General features: G+C 33.9%; 2 protein-coding genes across 6 annotated transcripts; both read right to left on the reverse strand.

The window, feature by feature from the left end:
* Positions 1-1169: 1169 nt before the first annotated feature.
* LOC111488197 (heat stress transcription factor A-6b-like) lies at positions 1170-5458 on the reverse strand. Of its 4 annotated transcripts, none has more exons than XM_023135869.1 (4): positions 4689-5458; positions 3035-4196; positions 2864-2949; positions 1170-1332 (listed from the first exon to the last, which is right to left on the reverse strand). In XM_023135869.1, exons 1-2 carry the CDS (start codon positions 5055-5057, stop codon positions 3393-3395), a joined length of 1173 nt encoding a protein of 390 aa, XP_022991637.1. In that variant the 5' UTR covers positions 5058-5458; the 3' UTR covers positions 1170-1332; positions 2864-2949; positions 3035-3392. The 4 variants fall into 4 exon arrangements, with proteins under 4 accessions (XP_022991637.1, XP_022991639.1, XP_022991638.1 ...); XM_023135871.1 differs by lacking the exon at positions 1170-1332 and having other exon boundaries at positions 2686-2949; positions 4689-4993; positions 5280-5458; XM_023135870.1 differs by lacking the exon at positions 1170-1332 and adding an exon at positions 2686-2773.
* A 1697-nt stretch (positions 5459-7155) lies between these two features.
* LOC111488269 (serine/threonine-protein kinase Nek4) lies at positions 7156-12801 on the reverse strand. Of its 2 annotated transcripts, none has more exons than XM_023135968.1 (15): positions 12615-12801; positions 11611-11756; positions 11422-11488; positions 10904-10969; positions 10769-10815; positions 10408-10453; positions 10244-10324; positions 10060-10102; positions 9894-9943; positions 9664-9745; positions 9527-9576; positions 9297-9370; positions 9007-9058; positions 8034-8492; positions 7156-7790 (listed from the first exon to the last, which is right to left on the reverse strand). In XM_023135968.1, exons 2-15 carry the CDS (start codon positions 11694-11696, stop codon positions 7167-7169), a joined length of 1827 nt encoding a protein of 608 aa, XP_022991736.1. In that variant the 5' UTR covers positions 11697-11756; positions 12615-12801; the 3' UTR covers positions 7156-7166. The 2 variants fall into 2 exon arrangements, with proteins under 2 accessions (XP_022991736.1, XP_022991735.1); XM_023135967.1 differs by having other exon boundaries at positions 11611-11759.
* Positions 12802-17092: the final 4291 nt, after the last annotated feature.

Raw genomic sequence — 17092 nt, forward strand, 5'->3', positions numbered from 1 at the left:
GAAAAAAAAAAAAAAAAAAAAAGACCCTTTCAAAAAAAATATTCTCCCTTAAAAAAAAAAAAAAAACATGTTATCTATTTGTGTTTGGCTCTAGTAATAACATTATCCTTTGTCGGGATGGGAAATGACATTTGTCCCATGTTCAACGGTGATTTTTAGCTCAATGTAAGGATGGAGATTCGAACCTATGATATGTTTGTCAAGAACTTAATACTTCAAGAAGCTGAGATTTACGATTGAATATTTAAACGGTTAACTGTTTAAATCGAAGAAAATATTTGAATTTACGATATAAATCGCTTTCACGATCACAAGAAATAAGATAAGAGAGCAGTACTTAAGGAGACTTACCTTCGAACGCATGTCCGAAACTCGAATAAAATATTGAGAAAAAAACAGAATATCGAGAAAAGACTAGTGAATTATTTTATACCTTTGGAATAAAATATCGAGAAAAGATGAATCCATAGCAAAGATTTGAACCTAAATTTCAAGTATGAGATATTGCCAATATGCTAGTGTAGAATTCTAATAGGGGTTAGTAACTTACTTTATACCTTCGAATATGAGAAATTTCTATGGAATTTTAATAGACATTAGTAAATTATTTTATACCTCCGAAACGCGTTCGGATATAACACAAATAAAATATGAAGAAAAAATCAAATAAAAAATTCTAAACTGTAGCAGAATTTTGAATGTGTTTAGTAAATTATTTTCTACTTTTTTATATGTCTAAACCCAAATAAAAAATCGAAAAAAAATTCTAAAAACTAATCCGCAATTTGAAATATAAGAATACGATAATTATATTTTTCCACAATTAAGTTGCGTAATTCCATATACGTACATCATTTAAACCGGTTGGCTGGAAAAGGCTGCCGAAGTTTGTAAGCCCACATTAAAAAAGCCCACATTAAAAAAGCCCACATTAAAAAAGCCCAAAAGGCCCAAATAACGATGATACGTACATCATTTATACAATTGAATTTATGAACCAAGTTTGTGCTCTTCTTATTCGTGGACTTAAATTTTAATTTTTGTTAATTTGTTTCAAATTATATTTATTAGCGCATGGTTGTCAACTTATATGGTTCAATTCATATAGTATAGAAGCTGATGGTCAAATATTACAAAAAAAAAAAAAAAAAAAAAATTGTATTTTCGGAGACAAATAAAACTTTCACAACAGGTGATTTGACAAAGTTCAAATATGACTAAAATGAATTTTTAATATTAAAGAGATAAAAAAATAGTGTGTAAAGAGAACTAAATTTGTCCAAACTCACCTCCATATCCGCTCCCAAACTCGATTCTTAAATGATTTAGAAACTATAACAAAAAAAAAAAAAACAAAAAAAAAAAAAAAAAATCCACCAAGAATCCAATGGTAGCCAGAAGTGACTCGAAAGGAGAAGGTATGATCCTCAGGTGAAAGAACTTTCTATACATATCTAACTGTATGGAACTCCTTTTGCGTTTTTTACTGTAAAAAGAAAAGAGAAAAAGTGTTGCAGAATGATCCATCAAATAAACCAACAAAAAACAATTGATACTGTTTGATTCTTAGTAGTACTTCTCGAGTCCACTTCTTCCCCATACTCCGAGTGAAAGAGAAAATCGAAGGACTACCCTGAAAGCAACCGAGACTTACCATATTCATGTGAATTCTGTCCCTCAGCCCAGCCCCCTTACCTTGCTTGGAAAGAGTGAAAGAAAAGAAATAGGAAAGAAAATGATTGAATATCCGAGTTCAAAAGTTTACAGTTCAGCTCAACCTCTTTTTTTTAGTTCCCTTTGAGTTCCACTTCTCAAGGAAAGTCGAGTCTTATAAAAGACGCCACTCTACAAGGGAAGTCCTCGAGTCGAGTCTTTGCGAGTTCATCCCAAACAAAGCCTTGAAGACTTTGATCTAACGGCATATCTAGGATTTTCCTCAAATGGATTTACCAAAATTGTAAGTATATCAATGATATGTCAACACATATTCAAGTGTATAACTTCAAGTACATCGTTAATGTATTAGTAATTCATCAATATTGATTCTAATTTCACATAACATATATTATTAGTATATCAATGATAACACTCAAAATATAACCTTCAAAATAAATCTCTAATTTTATACTCTTGTCATATAGTTTTTAGATATAAATACATATTTCAATTTAACAAAAAATGTATTAAATTTATAACGAGATACTATTAATTTTTTTATAATTTCAAAATTTAGAAGTTCGAATCACATAATCCAAAAAAAAAATATATATATATATATCTATCTTCCTTAAACTTCGAAAATCTATAAAACATATCTACACGACATTCCAAACAGAATTTTAATAGTCATACATACTCTACACGACCTTCAAAATAGAACTTTAATAATCACATAACTTTAATTATCATTATCTTAGGCATGAAGATGATGAATTAATCATTGTCTGATAGTGACATACCATTGGACAAATATTAATCAATTCACCACCATAAGATAGCTACCTAGTAAAAGAATGGGACAAATTTGTACATGTATGCATAAAATCTTGATTTTGTCAAACTATAATTGTTTCGACCTTTTTACTACGTCCAGCCGCCAAATTAGTGGATAATTTAAGGATTAATCATGAAACATCAGCATCCGCCAATGTTATACACTAATACTGATTCCCAACATTTTTTTTACAGATCTAAACAATTCTCAATCTATCACAGTATATCAGATCAGTTTGACACAGGGGAAGTAGAAAGCTCGCAGCAGATGAACAGCGGGCTGATTGAACATATAAATTAGATGGTGTTCATAGTCCTATCAAGTTCTTAGTTTGGATGAATGAATGATAAAAGAGAGAGTTTTGCTAACCACGAAACAGCATGTGATTGATTCTTCAAGGATTCAGCAACACATCTTTTCTCTTTTCCAATTTGATAGCTTTTGGAATGAGCGATCTACATTTGTTTGTACCGGAATGAAGTATTACAAAAACATGAACGTGGAAATGGAAGGAAATGTACGTAAAACAGAAACCAAAACCTTGAGGCTTCACTAACAGGATAAACACAGAATTGAGTCCAACCAGATTAGGTTCCTGCAAACCTAACAAAAGCCACAGTAGAGAAATATATATGAGGAAGTGGCTGCAGAAGGGGGAAGGGAAAGCATCAACGATTATTTTTGTGTTAGAAAGATAATGCCAAAACAGAAAAAGCTGTGTCCCTGATAGCACCGATCTTTCTTTTCATCTTCTTGTCCTGCCAAAGAACAAACCAAAAGAGGGTTATAAAGGGGCTTAGAACATTGCCCCAAAGGCCTACATGGAGAAGCCTTTTCTGGACTTCCAGTTCAAATGGGTCGTTTGTGAATTCCCCATATGATGCTCAGCCGGATGGCTCTATCGTGGGTCTGAGCCCAAATAGCCCAACCGATCAGCCAGAACTTTCACATCTTCATCGTCACCACTGGCTACCTCCAACCTTTCGCTGAACAATTCTTCCCAAAACCCTTCATCAAGTACTTTATCACCATCCGCTGGTGGAGGTAGATGATCTTCTTCCTCTTCTTCTTCTTCCTCCTCCTCCTCCTCCTCCTCTTCTTCATGTCTTGCCCTGCCAAGCCCCTGCATCTCCAAGGCAAGTGCTTCTAGCTCTGTAATCCCAAACCCATATTCTTCAGATTCAAGAGGCTCAATCTTGATGGTGCTTGAACCTTCACCCAAGAATCTCCCACTACCACCACCGCTCTGTTTCCCACCTTGCTGAATAGGCCTTCTTCTTTTCCTAGTTATGGCTTCTTCAAGCACCTTCCTCTTCTCCTTCTGCTGGAGTAATTGCTGAATGAACGATGGGTTTTGCATAGCTCTTGCTAAGAAATTCATCATTTGTCTCTGCTTAATTTCAGTTCCTCTAAGCCTTTGCTCCATTGCTTGAAGATACGCTCTCGTGTTCTGTTGCTCTTGCCTTAGCTTCACTAACTCCATCATTAGCACTTGCTTGTCACGTTTTAAACGATCCATTTCTGCATCTACTCCAAATTGACCAACCTCTACACAAGCTCCACTCGATGCTTGTGATTGGGGAGTTTGGTGGTGGTGATAAGTTGCCCTCCTCCTCTTTATGTTCTTAAGAAGATGCTTTTGGCCTCTGAGAAATCCCTCATTTGCGAACTCCCATCTATCTGGATCTATCTTTCTAAAGCCCTGCAAGAATTTACAAGAAACAATTAACAAAAATAAAACCTAGAACCCAACCTCCGAGATTTCCTTTCGCCCGGACAAATTTCACCAGAACCTTTCCCTTATAACAAATTGTTCCATGAAAAAGAGACTAGATGACCGTACAGGTGAAGATCAAATGGCCAGATCACTGCTCTTCTGATTGCGACATTTCCAATTGAATTTCCCAATTTAGGAAGATTCTGGAGACATGGCAAGAAAGGCCTGGAAGGTAAAGCAGCAGAGCTTTCCAATCGAAGATTCCAGAATAATGCAATATAAAATTGGTGAAATTACATTTCTACCCATTCGAGCCACGAAGCAACAACGAGCCAAACGCATGGCAAAAACGGTATTTCAGACTACGATATTTTCAAGGGTCTCCAGAAACGGAAACACAACGAATTGATGTAAAAGAAAACCAAATTCCAAATTCCAAATTCCAAATTCAAAACGGAGCAATAGAAAAGGACTTACGTAAGTATTAAGCTGCCGAACGAAACTGGAAAAGTTATTATGCTTAAAGAATCTGGGAAGCAATTCAGTGGAGAAGCAATGAGGATCCCAAACGACGAAGCTATTTCCCCCAAAGCTCCAAGAAATCACATGATCGGTATTAAAATCATCAACGATTTCAAACGTCTTCGTCAGAAACGGCGGTGGACCGGCATCGTGAAGGCCCTCCATCGGAATCGGAGGAGCCATAGCCAATCGCTCTCTGTCGGTCTCCGACGAATTCGATCCAGGAAACTCTTCCTTAACTGGAAACAGAGGATTCATCTCTGCAACAATCGCGTATAAATCAACCATACAAATTCCCCCCCAATGTTCGAATAAAAGATTCATTCACCTTCAATCATCTTACAATGAACAACAACAACAACAACAACAGAAGAAGAACAACAACAAATCAAAAAAGAAAAAGAGTTCAAAATCAATTACAGAAACGAGAGAAAAACCAATGAGAGGGAAGAGAAGCAGAGTACAAGAATTCCATTAAAAAGCATCAAAAACGGCATCCAAATGCTTAAATACGAAACGGAAGGAGATAGTTGGAAAGTTCTAGACCTTGTAGCATAAAGAAATGAAAAATTGCAGAGAAGTTTCTAGGGGAAGTTGGAGGAGAGAGAAAGTAGAGAGAGAAAGAGAGAAATGAAGGTTCTGGAAGGTCGAAGGGAAATGGAAGCTCGACGATGAGGTGGAGCTCAGGGCTCGCAGTCTTATAAATTGGTGACCACAAATGAGCTTAGGACACTCCAGCGGGTCCCTTTATATATAATAATAAATTTCTATTGGTTGGAATTTGGAATATTTTATTCATATATATATACATATATATATATATATATATATATATTTTTTTTTTTTGTCTTCCTTCGATTTTAAATGGAATAAAAGCAAAAAATTGTAAAAATGGGAGAACGCTTACGTGGCATCACCAAAAGGAACAGTGAAATTGCCACGTGGATGCTTAAAAAGCCTACACGTAATGATTCTTCCAACTCGGCGTCTGACCCCAACTTCAATCATTTCGAATAGCAAGGCAACACTTGTGCAAGTTGCAATATTTTTTAATTCGAAATATTATTTTAATATTGATGCACTAACAAAAAAAATAAAATAATAAATAATAATAATATTATTATTTTAATGTTTCATGTTTCTAGACTCTTCCGTCGGATAATGTTATGATATTATTATTATTTATATTAATATGACCTTAGAATCAGAATTAATAATTTTGTTTTTGTTTTTAAAAAATGATGTTTTGTAAATAAATCAGAATTATTTACTATAATTTATTTCTCAAAACATATATAAAAAAACAATGTTCAAGTCAAAATGAGTTGAGTTGACTTTAGGAGTGGAGTTTGGAGGAAGGTTCTGGAAGGTTCAAGAAATATGGAAATGGAAGAAATGGTGTGAGGGTGGGGATGGGGTTTGCACGTAGTCTTATGAAATAGTGACCACGAATGGCCCGGGGACATGGGAGACTGTCCAATCTAAATTAATAAACAAATTTCCTTTGAGAATTATAATTTTTTTTTTTAATTTTTTGATATTGCTGATTTTTTATTTTATTTTATTTTTTAATAATAATAAAAAACTATTAACTTTGTGGATGATATTTCATAGGAGGTCTTTTTTGTTTTTACTATTTTTATTTATGTTTTGGCATTTAACTATTAAATATCAAATGGATAATTGAAGGATTCTCAAAAATTCAAAACAGAAAAATAAAATTGATTAGTCGTCGTGGCTACTACTCATAAAAAGCAGCGAAAATTGAAAATATCAAAGTTCGCTTACGTGGCATCGTTCACACGTGGAAGATTATTCCTCCGCCACGTAATACTTGTGCTCTATCTCTGACCTCAATTTCGGCGTTTAGGTTAGCCACTTGTGCAAGTTGTGAATATTTTAATCCCAAATATTGTTTAAATTATTATTTTTTTTTAAATTGTAAATATTATTTTAAAATTTTGAGCACAAGTTCTTACCTCTTTCTAGACTCTTCTTTAGATAATGTTTTAAAAATTTAAATAATAAAATGAGAAACTTCGTAGATTCTATTTTTTGCTGTTTTCTTTTCGGGGGGGGAAAAAAAAAAAAACTTAAAACTATTAAAAGTTTAAATAAATTAAATAAAATAGAAAAGAAAAAAAACGACCCATTAATAAGGGACAAGAATTACATTTGATTCGGGTGGAAAAATTGAATGTATAATAGTTAATCTAGTATAAAGCTATGTCACTTGGCACATGGATATTTAAGGACTAACTATAAAACTACCAATTAAAATGATTTTAAGATTAGGGGTAAGTATCAAAATTAGTAAGGCAAAGGGAGTTTATCCAAGCTACAAAACCCTAAGTGACAGTTGAGGCAATATACAAATGGTAACGGTCGGTCGTTTTTTCTTTTTTGTTTTTTGGATCAGAGTATTCAACTTACTTATACTGTTGCCTCCTTAAAGCTCTTGGCCAACCATATGGCAGTTTCCCTGGGAGAAACTTTCTCAGGTCCAAAGGGTTTCAGCAACACCCCAAGCTCTTCAAACCTCTCTTGTTGGAGTAATTTAGCACTGAACTCGAGGAGCCCTTCCAGTGCCTCTGCTCGTTGCTGGTACGACGAGGTGTCGAACCGTCGTTGTCGTGACTCGAAGGATAACCGGCTTGAAGAGGCGACTGCTGGATTGTGGTCGAAGTAATCACTTCCATTCCCAGGAACTCTATAGCTGGATGGCGTTGTGGTGGTTTTGTCCACCACCTGGACAGTGCACTTGTCCTTTGTAATCGAGCAGTTGGTGAAATCTTGTGAGTTGGCAGAGCACTGTGCTGATGTAGATGATGTTCCACGGATGTACAGGAGAGGATCCTCGGAAGAAACCAAGGGGAATTCTGCAATCTTATCGATTCTAGGGGCATTGACAGAGATATCTTGGGAGTTCATGCCGTGAAGCAGCCCAGTGTTCGACCTATAAGGGGTGCCAAAGCCTGCAGCTTTTGTTGACAGTGGAAGAGATGCCCTGCGAGTTGAATGTGAAGATCTTCTAGCTGGAGTATGGGATGCTGGAATCTGCAAACCAACAGACAGAAAATTAATAATTTCAATTGTTGGTGTTTAACATGTCCTTAAGATTAAAAGCATGAATTTCAAACATTACAAAAAAACCAGACATATTAGAAAACACCCCTATAATTAAACTCAGCTTGAATAGTTGAGCCAGTTATGACAAAGCATCTTAGCTGCTACAGGTCAGCTAAGCTAAAACCTAATGTAGATCAACAACACTACATACAAATTTTATAGTAAACTTACAGGATTGAAGTTTGCAGGTGAAAACTTTGATGAGATTGTCTGCTTTTTGGGTGTAGCAGAAGGCTTAGCATTAGTCAACCTTGGGGTTTTCGAAGTTGGAAACTTTGAGGTTCTTGATTGGTCAACATCACTTTCTTTGTCAGCAAAACTACCAGCAGATAATTCCTCGAACTTTTTATTCAAATAACTGGGCAACTGCTGTGATCTTCGAGAGGAACATTGTGATTCTTCGTCCATAGTGGAGACGCTGGGATTTAATGCCCTGTCATTGCTAAAAGACAGTCTCTTCTCTCTGAAAGTTTTTAAGCTACCAGATCCTGGCTCTACAAATCTTGTTTTCTTGATGTAGTTTGTATCAGACCGTTGAAGAGGAAAAGTACTTCGCCTAGGGCTATTCAACTTAAGGTGAACCTTAAGAACGTAGGGCTGGAGATGTGGATGATTTAGTAATTCAGCGGCCTAGAAAGTAAAAGCAAAAGAACAACGTCAAGAAAAGTCGAAAAAGATAAAAAGCTTTGTCAATGCTCCATAGAACTACATGCATATTATCAGAATATAAAGAAATGAAGATTTCATTACAAATGCACACAAATTGTTCGATTCTATAAAAGACCAATTTAACTTCTTTCTTCCCTACAAACGATCTTAGAAACTCGAGTGTGAATATACAGTCTAAACTTGGGTAACTATCACACTTCCCAAAACATCAGCAAGAACATACTGAGACTAAACATCGATAGAATTCTAAAATAAATACAACAATATTGAATAAGAACAAAAATAGCGCACCAGACAACTGTTAGAAAGAAAACTGAGCCAATTATACAGATTGAGCCCAAGCAGAAATGACTTTTCATTAGACATGCAAATATAATTGACTTCAGCTTATAGTTCATTCCCCAATGTACGTTTATTTCTTGAGATAAAATCAATTACGCAGGCAAGAAAAGAAAAACAGGAAGAAAATACATACACTTGGTCGGAGCTCCGGATTTTTCCTCAGCATGCTTTTGACAAGCCCTCGACTGAATGAATGATCAAACAAATATTTCAGAAAACTTGATGCCATTGCTCAATGACCTTATAAGTAGAAGAGTACGGATAAAGATAATTGATGATCAATTATAGGATAGGTTGACAATTTACAAATAATGATTGATGGAGAGAAATAACATCAAACGTTTTGAATCAGACAAAAGAAAGTCAGAATATAGTTTAGATTTCAGCTAGTTGATCAAATGTACAGACTAAATTGGGACTCACAATGCACCCGAATACATGGTTGGAAGTGGAGCCACGATGGATTTGTTAATTTTATTGATCAAGGATTGCATATCCTGCTTGGGAAAAATATCAAATTAGTCTTGCCCAAGAAAACAGGAACACATTGCTGCTTAATCTAATTTAACTACATGATGCAGATAAAATGGCCCATCAGTTGTTCTGGATATAAATATGACTATTGATAAGCAAAGCAACTACAAGCGACTTACGAAGGCTTTAAACGCTGGTTTGTGAGCAGCCATTTCATGTATGCAACATCCTGAACAGAAAGTTGGCCCATATAGACATTCAAGAAATCACAACTGATATAAGATAGGGATATAGGAATCAATAATAGGTGGTTTACCAAGAGACCATATATCTGACTTTGAACCATAAGGTATGTCGGCAAGAAGCTCAGGGCACATGTAACTTGGAGTACCCACAACCTGCAGTGCACAGAAATATTACAATTCTGACTCTAGCAATCCCTTTCTGGTTCACAAGCACCAACACCACCAAACACGGAATAGATATACATGATTTCGGAGAAAAACACATTATAAAGTTATCCAGACTCTTTGCCATACTACTCACAGAGGAAGCAAGGTCATCCGAAGTCAACATTTTAGCAAGGCCAAAATCACCTACAAGGCATATACTCGGTTATTTTTCAAAAAACTAGAAATAAAATATTTTGTGAAAGTTCAAGAAAAAAACTATATAGAGAGAAACAATGGCCAAGGCAAGGCAGATGGGTTACCTAGGCGTATGTCTTGATCTTTTGTCAAGAATATATTTGAACACTGTATCAACCATTAAAAAATGAATTTAATATAATATAATTTTTACTATTAAAAATAAATAAATAAATAAAAACTTGAGTATAGTAGCTCAAAGGGTCATGTAATGTTATCTAACAGGGGGATGCGCAGTAAGGTACCGACCTTGACATCACGGTGAAGAATATGGTTGCAATGAAGGTAATCAAGAGCCATAAGAAGTTGAACAAGCCACCGACAAAGTTTCTGCACAGTACAGTCAAACAAACCAGGTTGATCAGCAGAACAGTTAAACAATAGTATTATCAGCGGTCAGAGACACAGGGCACCTCTTCAGGAAAATGAACACCATTGACTCTTTTTATAGCCTCAGCCCTGTGGAAAATAAGGAATACAGGAAAGTTATAGAGATACCATAGATAAATAAAACTGAAGATGAAATTGAATGAGATATCTTGCAGTTGGTGAGTAAATTCTATTTAGATAGCTTCTTCTTGGTGTTCTATAGAATTTAGAACACTTTTCTGTAATTATTCCCCTGCCCAAGTAGCTGCCTACAGAAAGGTTTTCTGTATTCATTCTGGTCAGCCTTGGAGGACATCTCACCTACATTTCTTTTTTATAATAATGAAGTTGATGCTTCTCACCACAAAAATGAGCTATTATGGAACAAATTTCAGCAGAACTTACATGTCTCCTCCTTCACAATATCCTATCACAATACACACGAAACAGCCCTGGTAGAGATTATTTCAAAATCAATCAGCCTTGAGCAACATTATAATATAGTTTAAGAAACATACAGAAATTTCAAAATATACCAACCTTTTCTACCCAAGAATCTTTATACTCCACAATAAAGGGGTTGCGTGCTTTAGATATAAGCTCCATCTTAAAAAAAAAAAATAATAGAAGAAAGCAACTAATTATGAGATATTTGATAGCATTTTTTACAAGACTAATCAAATCATGCAAACATCAACTAGCAGACACGGCCTTTAAATAGTATTTCCCATATCATGTCTTAGAACGTACAATTTCAAGCAATTTAAAGACTACTAAAAGCAACCTAGAGATAATTAGATTCAATTGTTAATTGCACCAACCAATCCAATAATATGTCATAATGTTAACGGCCTATTTTTGCTCACAAAAAGAAGTATGTGGCATTAAAAGATTTGATAAGTGACTGCAACCTGCTACCTTTCAAATGCAACTCACATCAATAAGGTAAGGTGACATTTTCAAACCTAGGTTCCCAAAAATTAGAGTAAATTCCATAGTACGTTACATGTTAATAAGACAGCAAAAATAATATTTCCTTCAGCAGAGTTGCCACTAACCTCCTGATGAGCTGACCTTCTTGTTCTATCAGTCTGGCGAGCAAGACGAATCTTCTTGAGGACATACCTAAGAAATTGCAAAGGTAAAATTACAATTACTATAGTCACTAAACCATTTCTTTCAACCTAAACTATATTTCAACTAAAGCCACAATACATAAACTGCATATAACCAGTAAACTATAATACCTTTTCTTTTCAAGTTTATGTCTTACAAGAAGAGCAGAGCCGAAAGAACCCTTGCCAATCTGCTCTAGAATTTCATACTGCTCCATTTAAATTCCGTCGAACTGTTGTCCTTTGATAAACGAAAGAGGGGAGCACCCAGGCCAAGGCTACTGATTGACGTTCATCAAAAAATTAAAATTAGACATGCATAGAATCACCATCGCTTATATTCTGAGTTATAAATATTAATAAATTTCCAACTGAAACGATTATTACTTTTTGTGGTATAAGAAAATAAGATACGACTTGCGTCGTTTGCCACCCACAATCTAAATGACATGATTCAAAGTTTTCGAAAGTCAAAAATTAAAAAGCCTCGCAATAAAATTATGCAAATCCCAATAGTCAAATGGTTGATAAATTAGAGACAGAGACTCGAAAGGAAGAGTCAAAGTGTAAATAATAACTACGTATATACCCATTAACTAGGAAACAAGCACGCTAGGGTTACGGAGAAAATCCCGCGCCATCGAATCAAAAAATTCATCTCTCACTGACAAAGACGAGAATTCAAACACAAAAACAAACGGCATCAAATCACGTGAACGTTATGTAGCCTTTACTCCTACTCAAAAGCATTAAACTCAAAGCCACAAGAAAGTAGCATTCATCTCCGCCCACTCATCCTCGCCATTCACTCAACATTAAAGGTTTCGAAAGCCATAAGAAGTGAAGTATTCAATGTTTAGAAGCAAGTACAAAAATAAACCATACACCGCACCAGATTAATCCAATACAAGCAGCAAAACAGTAGCAGAAAGCAAAAAAAAAAAAAGCACGACGACCGACGAGAGAGTTTCTTCACCAAAAACAGACAAAAACATCAAAGAAAAACCAAATGCAAGTAGAAACAAGAAGAATGGCAACTGTCTAGGGCAAAAACAGCGACATCTAGCATCAAATTTTCGGCGACAAGTTTCGTAATGCGAAAGAAACTAAAAATGAAGTACAGAGAGAGTTGCAACCTGGAGGCAAAAGAGGCGATTCTCCAACGAGCTCCCGGATGGAAGAAGAAGAAGCAGAGAGTGGGGAAAATGGCGGAGGAGGGAAATGGAGAGAAGGGGGCGGATGGAAACTCTTCAACCATTCTTTATTGTAAAATCCATTATTGTAATGAGAGAGAAACAGAGATTTGGAGAAAAAGCAAAAGAGACAGAGAAATTCAAAGTTTCAAATTTTTAGTGAGAGAAACAAATGTAGAGAGAGAGAGAGGAAATTTCCTTTTTCCTTTTTTTTTTTTAATAAAATTATAATTTTAGTCCTAAAATAATATATTTTTTAAATAATTTTAAATTTTGAAAAATCAATTAAAAAGACTACATTATAAAAATGTCTCTAAATTCTGTTATTTACTTAAAAAAGTATTAATATATTTCCAAAAGTGATTTTTTATAAATATTTTAAAATTATTAAATAGAAATAATAAACAGTGAGTTGAGTGCGATCGCCTTCACACAATTCTATGTTGTAATTACGTTCAATTTTTTTAATGAAAAGTGAAGAATAATATATTGCTAAAAAGGTTTTTTTTTTTAATTATTTTTTTAATTTTTTAAAAATAAAATGATAAAAGTTATAAGGTATTTTTTACAATTTAAGCAATATTATATATATGAATTTTGATTTTGTGGCATTTTGTGGGGATTCTTGAAAGGGACGCTGCCTGTGTGAAATCCATTGCCGGACGGAGGGCCACAAAGGGATTCGATTCTGTACCCCGCTGTGTACGAAATCTTACGGTGTTCTTCTGCCGCCACTGAAACGACGCCGTTACACCCTTCTATTCTTTTTTAATATTGAATGACAATTTTACTCCTTATTTTTTAAATATTTATCTTCAACAATATATTTATAATTTTGTGTTTAATATAGAATTTTAAATATCAAATACGTCAATAAGCTTTTAATTCTTTTTTTTATTTATAATAAATCTCTATAAAATATTTATTTAAAATTTATATTACATTACATTTTCAATTTTATATCTAATAAATTTAATAAAAAAAACAAAAAAAAATCTTCTTTTTTTTTTTATTTATTTCAAAACTCTATTTCAAAAATAGAAAGAAAAGTAAGGGCCTCAAAATTCAAATAAATTATTTTATTTGAAATTTGAATTTAGAAAAGGATAGTTTGTCACATTTTCCCTAATATCATCTTCTTCTATGAGGAGTAAAGTCCAAGCAAAGCATCATCCTTATAAACCCCGTGTCTCGACTATTATCTTCCTCATCTGATCATCGACTCGTGAAGTATCCCTCATTTTCATATATGATATATCATACAAAGAAGCACGAGCTATACTATTCAGTCACGAGAGTATCTCTTTCTTGATTCATTGTTCTTCGAACGTTCACGAGCATCGTTCAAATGCTTAAACTAAATATTAAGAAAACGAGTTATAATTCTTGTATAACATTATGGATGCTTCGTGAAATTTACACAAATTTTAATAAATCTCTTAATTTTAAATATTTATTTAATAAGTCCCTAAACTTTTAATTTTGTATCTAATAAATTTGAATAATAAATATATTATTATATAAAAAAGAAAACTCAAAAAAAAATTACCACTCCAAATAGTAAAATAATATTTATAAGTAAAAGTATTTTTACAAAATAAAAGGAAAAAAAACGTGAAATTACTATTGGGCCGTGGGCCGAAGAAGAGAGTGGCTGGACTAGGAGACCCCTTATTTTACTTTGGGCTCCAAGGAGACGGATCCTGAATGAAACAATTTCTTTTTTCCTTTTCTTTTTACTGACTAAAAAATTTATTAATTATATGTATTTATTGATTTATCATATATATGTAATATATAATTTTAGTGTTTAAGAAATTTAAAATAATTGATGAGATATAATATATTAGAGAAATTAACAATTATTTCCCATTTAATATTTGAAGATTGGGTGGATAGCAAAAATTTTAAACTAATAAAAAAGAAAAAAAAAATGTTAAATACAAATATTAATATTAATATTTTGGCTTTGTAAGGTTGGATGATGAAAGTCTGCTAATTTAGGGAATGATCATGGGTTTATAAGCGAGGAATACTAACTTCATTGAGGTATGAGGCCTTTTAAGGAAGTCCAAAGCAAAGCCATAAGAGGCTATGCTCAAAGTGGACAATATCATACCATTGTGGAGAGTCGTGTTCATCTAACATGGTATCAGAGCCATGCCCTAAATTTAGCCGTGCCAATATATTGACAAATCCTCAAATGTTGAACAAATGACTTCAAAAAGAAAAAAGGAGTAAAAAATGACAAACTCCAAAGGAGTCAAGGCTCGATTAAGGGGAGTTGTGCTTTGTTCGAGGGGAGGTGTTGGATGATGGAGGCCTTTTGGGGAAGCCCAAAGCAAAGTCGCCATGAGAGCTTATGCTCAAAGTGGACAATACCAATAATAAGCAAGTCGTAATATTAACCTAATGAATGACTTAATCAACGCTTAATATGTTTAAGAATTCTAATACTTCACGACATTCGATAAATGGAGAGGTCTATAATATATAAGTTTTGAGTTTTTCGTATGAATGAGACTACCATTGAGAAACATAATGAACGAGACTGCCATAAGGCATTGCAAGAGGACGGCTTGAACAGATGAATATGACCTTTGCCCACCACCACCATAAGGATTTGTCACTACTAGCTTCACCTTTTAGGACCACTCAAACAATTAAAACATACCATTAACAAGGCTTTGAACTATTTCATCCATGTTTTTATTAATCTATTTGAAACAATTTTTGTAAGCACTAGAAAAACTCGTTCCAAATAGGTCTTTGGTTGTTGACTAAAACACGTACCAGAGCACTCTTAGAGGTATGAACATGTGGGCGCTCTAGCATGAACACGATGGGTTGAATTCGAGAACAAAACTTGATTATGCCTATGGAGATGTATGTTTTGTTGCCTGATGCGATCAAATCATCCAAACCATGGGTATGGGGTTGATAGCACCATTCATTATGGGAAAAAGGCAAAGGTTTAGATAACAAGAACGTGTAAATGAACAGTGTGAAGATGACCAAGAGTGTAAAGAGTGGTGTGGTTTCTCGCTTTTTCCGACACTTCAAATAAAAAGCTTTTTCTTTTTATAATGCAAGAGAGATGATATTGATATTCGAGCTAAAGCTCCAAGAAAAATTCACGATAAAAAAGCACAGAGTCTTAAATATTCAACGTAATTAGACCTCCCCATAAAACTCTTGACGTAAGAGGTGTGGTATTAGCACCACAAATGACTTTTTTGAAGGTCCATACATGACGTTTCCTTTCGTACCAATGTGGGATCTTATATGGAGAAGTTTCTACATCATTATCAAAGAATGTTTCGTTCCCCTCTCCAACCAATATGAGATTTTACAATTTTGGTACACTGTTCAAATTTGACTCTGATACCATTTGTAACAGTCTAAGTCGACCGTCAATAGATATTGTTAGCTTTGACTGATTATGTATTGTCATGAATTGTTATTTATAATTCAAAGAACGCACAAGAAATAAAATTGTGAAAATCCACGTGGCAAAATTCATATTTTCAAACCCCGTTCACGGAAATTAATCATCACATGTGGATATATACATTTAATATAATATAATTTTTAAATTTAAAATACGGTCCCATTAGGCTTCGGAATTCTTAAGGCTTCAAAAAAGTGATTTGGGTAATAATTAATTACTCAAACCTATCCTCTCTGTCTGTAACCCAATTGCGAGGGAAAACCGACGTGTCCAGTTGCTTCTAATACACGTGGCAAAGAGACTTGCTGATTCATTTATTAATGGACACATCACCCTTTCGTTTGTGGTCAGCGTGGCCTCAGAGATCCACCAACCAAATTCATTCCCTCGACATTAATTTCTTCGACAGCTTTTAAATATTAACTATTTAATTGACGGCAACATTACTGCATACAGTAATTATAAATCTATTCCTTCTATTTTGAGCCTAAAATATAGGTGAAAAACATAAAATAATAAAATAATAAAATAATACTTTAATTCGTGTTTATAAGCATTGCTTTTTAAAATAAAAATTAAATAATTATTAATCTAGATTAGAAAACTTATCACATTAAAAAGTACCTAGATATGAATTTATTAAAATTTAATAACTTTGATTATCCATATTAAATAATACGAAATTAAAATTATAAGTCAAAAAATTTGGATGTAGTATGGTCCAAACTATTCTCTTTTCTTAACTAACTTCAAAATTTGTTCCAATTTTTTGAATTTATAAATTACATTTTTATTATAAAAAAAAATAATATAATACTGAAGACTATCCCATAAATCAACATCAATCATTCCAACATATTTTCAAGAGGTCACTCAACATAAAATTGTTCAGAGCAAAACACATTTAATTATGAAGTTTCTATGATTGAGTCATTAAAAAGAAATGTACATTTTTTTTTTTTTTTTTTTT

Source organism: Cucurbita maxima, unplaced genomic scaffold (genome assembly GCF_002738345.1).
Source record: "Cucurbita maxima cultivar Rimu unplaced genomic scaffold, Cmax_1.0 Cma_Scf00013, whole genome shotgun sequence".
In the NCBI taxonomy this organism is placed as follows: domain Eukaryota; kingdom Viridiplantae; phylum Streptophyta; class Magnoliopsida; order Cucurbitales; family Cucurbitaceae; genus Cucurbita; species Cucurbita maxima.